Here is a 13,345-nt window from a genome sequence, read left to right on the forward strand (position 1 = left end):
GAGAACAGGAAATAATCGGTGGGGGCCAGATCTGGAGAATATGGCGGAGGAGAAAGCAATTCGAAGCCCATTTCAAGGATTTTGGCCATCGCTTTTACTGAGTTGTGACACATTGCATTGTCTTGGTTAAGCAGAACGTGTTTTTCTTCAAATTCGGCCGTTTTTCGGCTATTTCGTCCTTCAAATAGTCCAATAACGTTATGTAATACACTGTTCATGGTCCTTCCTCTTTCAAGGTAGTCAATGAAAATTATTCCATGCGCATCCCAAAATATAGACGCCATAAACTTGCCAGCCGACTGTTGCGTTTCCCCACGCATCGTGGGCAGTTCACTCGATTGGACTTCGGAGTGAAATGATGGAGTAATGTACATTATCACATATCGACACTAAAATTCATTACGTTTGATACTCTTCAAACACTGCTACGAATCATCAACTCGTCGTTGTTTTTGGGCCAAAGCTCGCGCGGCACACATTTTGCACAGAACTTTCTCATACCCAAATATTTGTCAATGATAGGATGTACACGTTCAATTGATATCTGATTCAATTCATTCAATTTCAATTTACGGTCATTCAAAATCATTTTCTGGATTTTCTTAATGTTTTCGTCGCTAACAACCTCTTTTGGGCGTCCACTGCGGTGAACGCGCCTTCGGTGCTCATTTCGCCACGCCTAAACTTAGCACACCAAACCTTGATGGTTGATTTTCTTGGGGCAGTGTCCAGAAACGCCAAGCATCAAGCCAAGTTTTTACTTCAACTGTATTGTTTCTCTTCAAAAAGCAATATTTTATCAACACATGAAATTCCTTTTTATCCATTTTTTCACAATAACTGAAGTTGCTCAAAATACTATAATTCACAAACCAGGGGTGTGCAACTTCATTGGTAAGTAGTGGGGCAAAGTTTTGCTTAGTTCAATCATTGGCGGCACTGACAGCGTGAATTTGATTGGTTAGTTCAAAATAGTTATGTAGAAACCTGTAAGGAAAATATTTTGCTTTGATCGGTCTACCATTTAGCCTGATTACTTTGTGACGTCACATTTATTGGCCAATAGTATTTAAATGAAAATCAAATTCAATTTTTGGAAATTAATTTCTTAAAATAAAATCCTATACAAATATACATAAGTGTAAATAATATTAATATATATAAACAAAAAGCCAAAAAAAAAATCTAATTAACTCTATTCTATGCAAAATTATAGTATCCTTAATTCTGCTATCTATATTTGTTTAGTGCCATCAATTTTATGGGATCTATTAGAGTTCTAACTTATCTTTTATCTTAACTTATCTAACTTATATATATTGAAGGTAAACTTTAAATACTTCCCTGTTGATATTGGATTATCTTCATTAAACCAAAAATACAATCATACCTCATAAAAACTTTTAGTATTTAATCTGTGGAACTACTTAATATAGACAAATATTACATGTTGTATCTTTCTCAGAAGTTAAATAGCCTAAAATAAGACTAAAATACAATATTAGACTCTTGTTTTTCTCAGAGCAAAGTTCTCTGGAACTAAAAATATCAACTAAAGACTCAACTGCTTATTTAACAACCTCAGGTGGTACTGGATCTCCCAGTGAAAAAAAAAAAAAAAAGTTATCTAAAATGTTCATCTTCTTCATAATTTTCTCCGGGAGAATGATATGAAGAAATTGAAGTGATGGTTGAACAACTTGGTAGATTAATTGAATTTTATTACTACTAACATCTTCATAAGTAGGTTTTGAGTTTTTGTAAACAAACAATATATATAAACAGACATGTAGTAGATAGATAATTTTATATGTACCTGATAAAAACAATGTTGGATATGCATTTTCCATAATACCTGTTCACGAAGGAAGGGTAATTCTAAATTATAAAAAATGTCCGTGACAGGCACCATGGCGTTGATATATTTGCATTGTGGTTTATCCAGGTAACTTACTACTATTTACTTGATCAACCTATTTTTGGAAAGGAGCGGGATCATTCTTTGGGAAACGAAGTCTAATTTCCGTAGTAGATTTTTACCCCGGTGCACTACACCTTTTACTACACTGACACATTGTCATCAATTTTTATAGTATTACTCCATAATAATTAATGTAAAACAGAAAATATGCACAACATAAAACAAAGATATCTTGATCTAAACAAAAACAAAAACCTTCAAACGACAAACTTAAAAATGGACGCTCATAGAAAATGCCGATTTCACACAATTTGATCGGCCAATCACGTTTCATGTTAGTAGCGGCACTAGGGGACTTTTCAATTGACCTGTTGATAATAGAACAACAAACGTACGTAATAACCTAAACTAAAGCTCGCTTGGTTTCAGTTCATTTTAAATATTGTTAAGAATAAATTAATTAAATCATAAGTAAGTGATTACTTCATTTATTTACAACGAAGTCTAAGTAACTAAAGCGTAAAGTGGATCAGGTGTTTTAAATAAAAGTAGAAGGGCGGCAAACATTTTTGCTACTAGGGAGCCATGGAAGATATTCTCCAGTACATGATAGGTCATCGATCAAAACAGTATGTTAAAAATTAAACATTGTAAAAGCTTTTTTAAGTTTTATTAATATACATTACACAATACTAACAATATTGAATTAATTATACATATTAAATCATTTTATATCCAATAATTACACATACGTTTACAAAAATATATATTTGCTTAAGTAAATGATTTTGAATAAATATTTATCTTCTCGGACTAGTCATATCTTCCCAAAATGCAGACAAAGCCTGACATTCTTGCGTTTTCTGTTTTAGTGAATTCTCCAATGACAACACCTTTATTTTCATCCTTTTTAGCGTGGATTCTAGTTTGGCTAAGTCAGAGTCTAGATTTTGTTTTTCTTTTGTTACTTCCTTTTCAGCTCTGTTGAAATAAAAATTCTTAATTAGTTTTTTTTTTCTTAGATAAAATCTTTACCATTCAGGCAAATAAGTGAGTGTTTTCCAGTAAGCTACCTATAAGATTGAAATATCAAAATAAAATATAATAAAATAATACAAAATTTAATAATTCAAATAATTTTTTCCAGATATATACACAGTGAACATTAAATTAATCAACAATGGCTATTAGACGTTATTTTCAGCCGAAACAATATGGCACATCATATACTATCTATACTAACTAATACTAATTTTGATAAACAAGTTTTCGTCATTTAAAGTTCCTGTTCAATCTTATAATAAAAATAAAATTATTACCAGAAGTGTTAATCTTAGCCCGTCCTATTGACATACTCTCCACGAATGACAGGAGAAAGTTTGAAAACAAGACAAGCCAAACAAAAGAACAAGTGGAAAAGAGTCTGAGACATTCTAAATGTGAAACGTGCACTAAGTTACTGAATAAATTGATAAGTACGCTACACATTTTGGTATCGTTGATGGATACATCACCTTTTAGTGTACCACAAACATGTATTATAGTATCTATGTAAAAGTAAAATCTGTTAAATGTATTTTATTGACAGTGGCTGCCAAATATTTAAATTGTTAAGTGTACAGACAACAACAGAAAAATGAATACCGCTAATATCCGTAAATATAACGCCCTTTTTGTGGAAGTTTTGATTGACAACATGTTATTATGATTTTTCAAACCGGATTAATATATCTTGTTATTTTTTCTGTAACGTGTATTGACATTTATGAATAATTATTTCTCATCTTACAGTCAAATTTTGAAGAAATCCTTAAATTAAAAATTTGCTATTTAAATTAAACTATTATATTTGGATATTATACTACATTATTTAGATTATTCAGTATGAGCAGCTACTTGTAGATTCATCTCACCGATGAATAGTGCGCTGTTAATCACCAAAAACTTGATTTATTCGCACAACATCTAGCTCACGTGTTTAAGAATCGAAAGACGTGCAACATATAATCGATAAAGTATAATGCGCTGCTAATCACCAAAAACTTGATTTATTCGCACAACATCTACCTCACGTGTTTAAAAATCGAAAGACGTGCAACATACAATCGATAAAGTATCGGTATATCACCCAAAATAGTTACAGAGCTAGTTTCTGGAGAGGAAGTTAGAATGGAAATTAACAACAATAGTAATTGTAAAAATGCTCCTAAGGTTGATTATATTTCACTGAATTGCTGTACTGTATGTCATATGTCACTGTATATTTGATATATACTTGTGATTGAATCATATATCGGAATGTTTTAAGAATGTGAAATAATTATAATTAAAAATCATGATGGAATTGGAATCGGAACAACGATTAAAACTATCTCCATATGCCCTGTCATATCTAAATTGGTTGCAGCTAAACTATTTCCACTTTGGATTTCAAAATGACTACTCAGCAATCGATCATACGCAAGGAGTAACAACGGTTATTTAAAAAGCGTTCGAAAACAAGTATTGCGCTAAATATTACAGGATCCCCACAGAAGTTTGATAGAGCATGGCATTTGGGACTGATCCACGGGGTGAACAAAATGTCCCCGCAGAGCATTATTCCTATTGTCAACTAATGAAATAGTATGTTTCCAGAGGACAATTTAGAATGACGCATTCTCGGTATTCAAACCTTAGAGCTGAAGTCTTAGGATCACTTCTATATCTGCTTACACTCCCGATATGTCAACAGTAAATTTATCAGTATTTGAAAATATTGCTGTAAACACAGTTATTATGACAAATATAACTGCCTATTAAAAGTAAAATTCTGTTAAATGTATTTTATCGAGAGTATCTGCCAAATATTTAAATTGTTAAAAGTGTACAGGCAACAACGGAAAAACGAATACCACTTATATCCGTAAATATAACGCCCTTTATGTAGAAATTTCGATTGAAAACATGTTCATATGATTTTTCAAACCGAATTAATATATCTTATTGTTTTTTTGTAACGTGTATTGGCGTTTATAAATAATTATTTCTCATCGTAGAGTCCAATTTTGAAGAAATCCTTAAACTGAAATTTTGCTATTTAAATAAAACTCTTTAGGTTATTCATTATGAACAGCTACTTGTAGATTCATCTCACCGATGAGCAGTGCGTACTTAATCACCAAAAACTTGAATTATTCGCACAACATCCAGCTCACGTGATTAAGAATCGAAAGACGTGCAACATACAATCGATAAAGTATCGGTGTATCACCCGAAATAGTTATAGAGCTGGTTTCTCGAGAGGAAGTTAGGATGGAAATTAACAACAATAGTAATTGTAAAAATGCTCCTAAGGTTCATGATATTTCACTGAATTGTTGTACTGTATGTCATATGTCACTGTATATTTGATATATATTTGTGATTGAATCATATTCCGGAAGGTTTTAAGAGTGTGAAATAATTATAATTAAAAATTATGATGGAAATGGAATCGGAACAACGATTAAAACTATCTCCATATGCCCCGTCATATCTAAATTGGTTGAAACTAAACTATTTCCAGTTTGAATTTCAAAATGACTATTACTGGATCCCCATAGAAGTTTGATTGAGTATGGCATTTGGGACTGATCCAAACAAACAAAAAAAAAACTGAACAAAATGGCCCCACAGAGTATTATTCCTATTGTCAACTGCTGAAATAGTATGTTTTCAAACAACAATTTAGAATGACGAATGACGCATTGACTGACTCTTCAACCTTAGAGCTGAAGTCTTAGGATCACATCTATATCTGCTTACACTCCCGATATGTCAACAGTAAATTTATCAGTATTTGAAAAGATTGCTGTGAACACAGTTATTATGACAAATATAACTGTTGCTATGTTGCGGCGAAAAAACAAAACCACTATTTATATAACTAATAAACTAATTATATTTTAGATAATAAATTGGGACGGTATCAAACAACCAGTAAAAATAACAATATATTTAGAATTATAGAATAACTAGAATTAACGTATATAATAATGTATATAGATATAAATATAGAATTAACCAACAGCAGATCGGTTGCACCAAAAATGCATCCTTACAGTTCAATTATAACGAACGACTGACTAAAAAACTACCCGAACTATTCCAGAGAGAAGTTATAGTCAAAAAATTTCTTAACAGACTTCTCTTGTTTCGATGTAGAAACGAATCGGTATATATTCCAGGAAACTAACGAAGAACTATCCAATCATCGGCTACATACCATATTATCAACGAAAACTGTACGATTTCTTCAAAATGAAGTGAAACCTTCAAGTTTTCCAAAATGTTATCGCAAAATATGACAGAATATTACTAAATCGCAGCAATGTGGAAATTGTACAACTGCTGTATAACGTGCAGAAAATTAGAAGATTCAAACGAACCAAACCACATTTGTGGATTTATCCAAATAAAGACAAAAAATATAAATAAATAAATATAAAATTTAAATAGTACTAGCAGAACTAAATGAATATGTTAAATTAAAAAAATCTGAATTCAAAATGAAAATCAAAAATCAAATATTAAATCCCATTTTTCCGTCATAGCTAGTACTAGCTTTTATTTTGGAGCATAAACCCTCATTTTATATTCCATTTAATTCCTTTAAGGTTTACGTGCAAACGATCGCTAGCGGTTTCTTTAGTCACTGTAAATTTTTATTTTATTTTTATGACAGGACTCCTACAGCTCTTTTTCTTGCCTCTGGGCAGGATATCCGTTAAAGGTCGCTTAAATACATTCCCTTATTTTTCTTTTCCCTTCCTATTTTTCACGGCATAAAGGAAAAAACTTCGAGGTCAAATGTTAAAACGAACTTTGTGTAACGCCCTATCGAATTTTAAAGTAAAACAATTAAAATTCCCATGAGTGTACACCGTATTAACTTAATTAGCCAAGAGGTGCCTTTTCGTGATACCAAAGCGTAAGCTTAGTAAATGAACCTTGCGTAACTATTTAATTTCAATTACAAGCGTTTTCTTAATTTCTTCGTTTACTCTTATCTATTTTGCTCGCTTACTATTTTAACAAGAAAATATATCTCATTTCTTTAATTTTAAATATTAAGTGTAGGTATGTAGTGTAGGACTTAGTTTATAGCCTTTAAGAAAAGAAATGCTTTAGGTAGTACAGCAGTAATTTTATCGTTCCCTTTACCAATCAGCTATATTTAGTTTGATCAAAAGCTAGATATCTAGCTCACGTGTTTAAGAATCGAAAGACGTGCAACATACAATCGATAAAGTATCGGTGTATCACCCGAAATAGTTATAGAGCTGGTTTCTCGAGAGGAACTTAGCCCTGTCATATCTAAATTGATTGAAACTAAACTATTTCCAGTTTGGATTTTAAAATGACTACTCAGCAATCGATCATATGCAAGGAGTAACAACGGTTATTTAAAAGGCGTTAGAAAAAAAGTATTGCGTTATATATTACTGGATCCCCACAGAAGTTTGATGGAGTATAGCATTTGGAACTGATCCACGAAATGAACAAAATGTTCCCGCCCAGTATTATTCCTATTGTCAACTGCTGAAATAGTATGTTTTCAAACGACAAATTAGAATGACGCATTCTCAGTATTCAAACCTTAGAGCTGAAGTCTTAGGATCACTTCTATATCTGCTTACACACTCGATATGTAAACAGTAAATTTATCAGTATTTGAAAATATTGCTGTGAACACAGTTATTATGACAAATATAACTGCATATAGTTATGGAAATACAAAAGCTGGCAGGCAAAAAGATCCGCAAATGGATTAGATACCATCCGTTTTAATGATATGTTTCGGCGAAAAAACAAAACCACTATTTATATAACTAATAAACTAATTATATTTTAGATGATAAATTGGAATGGTATCAAACAACTAGTAAAAATAACAATATATTTAGAATTATAAAATAACTAGAATTAACGTACATAATAATGTATATAGATACAAATATAGAATTAACCAACAGCACCAAATATTCGGTTGCACCAAAAATGTATCCTTACAGTTCAATTATAACGAACGACTGACTAAAAAACTACCCGAACTATTCCAGAGAGAAGTTATAGTCAAAAAATTTCATAACAGACTTCTCTTGTTCCGATGTAGAAACGAATCGGTATACATTCCAGGAAACTAACGAAGAACTATCCAATCATCGGTTACATACCATATTATCAACGAAAACTATACGATTTCTTCAAAATGAAGTGAACCCGTCAAGTTTTCCAAAATGTTATCGCAAAATATGACAGAATATTACTAAATCGCAGCAATGTGGAAATTGTACAACTGCTGTATAACGCGCAGAAAATTAGAAGATTCAAACGAACCAAACCACATTTGTGGATTTATCCAAATAAAGATAAAAAGTATAAATAAATAAATATAAAATTTAAATAGTACTAGCATAACAAAATAAATATGTTTAATAAAAAAAAATCTGAATTAATAATTAAAATCAAAAATCAAATATTAAATCCCATTTTTCCGTCATAGCTAGTACTAGCTTTTATTTTGGAGCATAAACCCTCATTTTATATTCCATTTAATTCCTTTAAGGTTTACGTGCAAACGATCGCCAGCGGTTTCTTTAGTCACTGTAAATTTTTATTTTATTTTTATGACAGGACTCCTACAGCTCTTTTTCTTGCGTCTGGACAGGATATCCGTTAAAGGTCGCTTAAATACATTCCCTTATTTTTCTTTTCCCTTCCTATTTTTCACGGTTTAAAGGAAAAAACTTCGAGGTCAAATGTTAAAACGAACTTTGTGTAACGCCTTATCGAATTTTAAAGTCAAACAATTAAAATTCCCATGAGTGTACACCGTATTAACTTAATTAGCAAAGAGGTGCCTTTTCGTGATACCAAAGCGTAAGCTTAGTAAATGAACCTTGCATAACTATTTAATTTCAATTACAAAAGCTTTCTTAATTTCTTCATTTACTCTTATCTATTTTGCTCGCTTACTATTTTAACAAGAAAATATATCTTATTCCTTTAATTTTAAATATTAAGTGTAGGTATGTAGTATAGGACTTAGTTTGTAGCCTTTAAGAAAAGAAATGGTTTAGGTAGTACAGCAGTAATGTTGTCGTTCCCTTTATCAATCAGCTAAATTTAATTTGATTAAAACTAGATAACAATAATTCATCATAAGGGCTTGTATATCTATTGATTGAAATCTGTATATCAACTCAAGCTAACTTCTCAATAGTTGTCACACATCTCTACATAAAACTATAGATTGAAAACGTAGCATCATTAACATATGTTAGTCAGTATGTTCACACACTAATCACGGAGCCATCAAAATTGAATTTTCTACGATCATTAATTTTGTTGATTAATTTGAAAATTTTTACTGCCGCAGCCCATCAAACACTTTTAGAAATTTAAAGTGATCTCTCATCTCACATTACGGTCTTGCCTTCAACAATTAAAAACTTTTCATATTTCAGTTTGCATATATGTACATACCACGGGAATTAACCGAAAATGCCCTTTTGAACCATCGCGATATCAATACATGTCAAGCAAGAAGTAGCTCTCTATAGCGCATTGTAATTGTCTAGGCGAAACACATTAGCAGTGAAGCGAAATATACATTGCCATAAAGTTTTGCCATACATGTGATGGTATCAGCACAATGTAATATATACGAGCTACTAAAATCGAATGAAACTATGCAGATCACTGCAGATGTCTGCCGACGACATTTTAACAAGCAAGAGGAAGTAAAGCCAAATGACAACGCTCAGCTACACATTGCAAGGATTGTAAAGAATATAATGTTGCAGCGGCAAATGGTTTACCACTTTATTATGTCAATGTAGTGACTGACACATGCTATGAAAATGATCAAAATTTGCATCAAGAACTTAATAATTTGTAAAATATGTCGTATTTTGTGGGGAGTATTATAATAATTTGATTAAGTTCTCTAATTGAAAAAATACGTAGAATAGTTTGCGTGATTTGAAGGTAGAAAAATCGATAGTAGTCAAATTCCGAAATATCTAAGAATTACAACAAAATGTATATCATGCCAGTCAGCAATAAAAAAAGGATTTTTAAGTCATGTATCAAGTATTACTGATCAAAATATGGTGCGTTGTTTTAATAAAAGAGAAAGTTCTTGTTGTCCCATACAAACAATAGCCTATACGCATAAGTAAATTATGGTTCTGTGAAGTATGCTTCCCAAAATGAATATATTGTTGGAAATAGAGATAGAGGAGGTATTTAGCGTAAGTTAATATTACCGGAAAGTTATCCAAGGATCAATAGACGGCGTTCGAAGAGTACTAAAGAAACACAATGTCGAAGTTAATTCAAACGACACAGGATGATATCTCAGACCTTAACGTCAAAGTCAAAGGACCCATTAAAGTCACGTGCGTGTTTGAGTACGTAGAAATAGGAATTTACGGGGATAAAACAACATCAATGATATGTGAATCGGTGGACACATTACCCAGTCGGTTTTGAACTAACATTGAAGGGATGGATACTAGACCCAACATTCAGTTCAATAAAGTCGAGGTTTCAGCCACCATGACAAAATATTATCAGAGAAAATATCAGGAAAGTTTTGAGGCAAACACCAAAATCATTTCAACAAAGACAAAGTTATAAGACCAACACTATATCGCATATCATCCTTTCAATTTTTGAATTATTTAACAAAGCACGAAAAAGGCGTACCGACTAGTTACTGAATTATATCTGGTTAGATAGCCGAACTCCTCCTGCAGATTGAATCTATAATGATTCCGAAACTTTAGTGACTAGTTCTAGTCAATAGACGCGGCTCCAAACCCGAAGTCAAAAATTAAAATAAGTATTATTTCCAAAGTTTAAATGTAGTTGTTTAATGAGCTTTGAAAACAATCTACATAAAGAGCATTAAAAAATTTCACCAATAGAATAATCGGTCAATCGAGAGGATTTAGACACTCTATTCGCGGACAGCTTAAGCAATATTTTCTTTAAAAGTTTTGGATCTACGAAATCGTGTACATAACAAATAATATGTTCGTATGCAATAAAGTATCATATATTCACATACATTCCATTTTCAGATACCAAAATGATTTTAAAAAAAACCTTCTTACTACCTGTATAGATAAAAGAGTATGATTTTCACATTATTAAGCTAATGAGTGGTCGCTCAACAATGTTGCGCAGAAGATCCACAAATTGACCAATAGGATGATAACATCCATTTTCGTTTGACATACAAAAGGCATTTTGTTCGTTCAAAAAAAGCTACAAACTGATAAACTACAACAAATATGCGTGAGAAAAAACCAAGAAATAAACCTCAAATTACGCACGTACGTAATAATTATAACATTCATCTAATGTTCATAAACTTAGTATTAGTAAATATGAAAATGTAACATTTCGCATATAAACCTAGCAATTTCAGCTGCTATTTTAAATTATGAAAAGCAACAACTTACTCGTGAATTTGATCTTCAACATAAGCATGCATAGCTTCATATTTTCCATTCATTTTTTCTATTTGATCCTCAGTCGATTCTATATTATACAATAATTTATCCTCGTTCTCCTTATATACTTCGATGATCTCCCTGGATTTTTGATATTTCCTGAACAAAAAACCGAGTTAATATATATTATTATATTAATTTGTAGTGATAAGTTAACAAGAAGAATAAACTTACAAATATAAGTCCGAGAAAGCCATTTCTGTGTTAGTGAACAACCTGTTCGAGGTTTCACACTTTTCTCGTAAAATTTCTAGATCTCTGGCCTGTCTTGCGATTATGCCTTCATACAGTTCTGCTAATTCTCTGAAAAGATAAAATTTATGTACTTTTTATATATTTTTCATTCGAATATTACTTCTTTATAGATGTCTGATATTATCTATTGGTATAGTATTAAGTGCTGATCAAGTGTTTATTACTCCTCTAAGTATATTATGATTACTTTTTCATTTCAAGGATCCATATTTTCAGAAAGTGGTGCAATATATATTTACCAACGTAATGTTTATCATTTTCTACAACTTTTTCTATATTTCTGACAACTTGGCGATATCGTGTTGAGAGAACAATGTTGGCTTGGCAGCTATCTAATCAATTTTATCATTTAATAATTTTCACACTCCTTCAACACTTCAGAAGAGCGTACCAGCCATAATTCCTTAATCTAAACAAGTGGTAACCAAAAACACTGTCTGCAGAGTACGCTAACAATAGTGCAACTTTGCACAATATTTGCAGCCCGTGATATAATATAACAAGACGTGACTTGTTATGCAAGAAAATAACTTCTGTAATTCTCTATTGCTGGTCCTTTTTTAGATCAATACGTTGTATATTATTTTCCATTTAACAAAGGTAAACATTCACTGTAACAATTTCATTTAGTTCTATTAAGTTTTATCATACTAAAATAGGACCAGAGTAAGACTTGAACATATTTCGCGTCAGAGCCGATGGAGTCTGCTGGAGTAATCTATATTCTCCTACATTAAAGGTTAGGCTATTTATACCTAGGATAGTCGTAGTAGCTCAGGTTTACATCGTCAGTCACAATACGGCGATATAAATTTTCTTTTTGCAGGACAAGCAATATTCGCTCCTTTAGGATTATCCCATCGCGTGTATACACCTGGAAATATTTGATTTTTCGAAATATTATTTTTATTGTTCTTTGAGAAACTCAGCTACATTTTTGTCCAATACATCTTGGACTTCATTGTCCTCGAGTTTCCTTGTTCCTTCACCAATTTTAACTCGTTCAAATCAAAACTGGCAATTCGGATGTAATGTAGCAGCATCACCATACATTTCAAAAAAGGTTTGATGAGCTTCGACTGCAGACTTCTTAAAATTCAACAATTTTTATGACTAACTTTTGTAATTTCTTCACCTCAAAAATCCAGACATTCAGTTTGTATCTGGCTTCCCAAGTTGATTTTCTCTTCTAATGTTATTCTAAAACTTATCCAATACATTTTTTTTTACAGGAATTACTTGGCTTTGTTATAACGTATTCACTTAAAGTCACCGAAATCGGTGATCGATCGGAATTGGAATCGGTACCACAAATGGTATGAGTTTAGTTCTAGGTCCTCTTCAAATTGCATATAGTTCCTTGAAATGTTTCTAATGATATAAAAATACAGAAGGTTGAGAGCTTATTTGGATCCTTTAACCAATACATGTGTTTTCTGTATAGTATTTAATAACACTTTACCCTTGGATGTAGTTAGTCTCGGTATCCAAAATGTATATCTTTTACATTTTAGTCACCGCGTGTAATAAATAAATTTGTCAGTGTTTCAGAAGACCCTTTACACGTTTCAAATTTGATACTGACTTTGATGAGCTACATATACTGTCTATTTTAATTGCG

General features: G+C 31.7%; 2 protein-coding genes across 2 annotated transcripts in view; one reads left to right on the forward strand and one right to left on the reverse strand.

The window, feature by feature from the left end:
* LOC143200605 (orexin/Hypocretin receptor type 1) overlaps positions 1-13,345 on the forward strand; it is a 1,081,956-nt gene that overhangs the window by 803,109 nt on the left and 265,502 nt on the right. The window lies entirely within an intron of this gene.
* Positions 2,577-13,345, reverse strand: part of LOC143200603 (uncharacterized) — a 49,798-nt gene continuing 39,029 nt past the window's right edge. Inside the window, exons 10-12 of the mRNA XM_076411103.1 lie at positions 11,644-11,772; positions 11,419-11,568; positions 2,577-2,902 (exon numbers count right to left, since the gene is read on the reverse strand). Of these exons, the coding sequence (XP_076267218.1) occupies positions 2,722-2,902; positions 11,419-11,568; positions 11,644-11,772 (460 nt within the window). The 3' untranslated portion in view covers positions 2,577-2,721. The remainder of the gene's footprint in view (positions 2,903-11,418; positions 11,569-11,643; positions 11,773-13,345) is intronic.

Source organism: Rhynchophorus ferrugineus, unplaced genomic scaffold (genome assembly GCF_030347505.1).
Source record: "Rhynchophorus ferrugineus isolate W39M unplaced genomic scaffold, kcgeb_rfMv2 rfM8, whole genome shotgun sequence".
NCBI lineage: Eukaryota > Metazoa > Arthropoda > Insecta > Coleoptera > Curculionidae > Rhynchophorus > Rhynchophorus ferrugineus.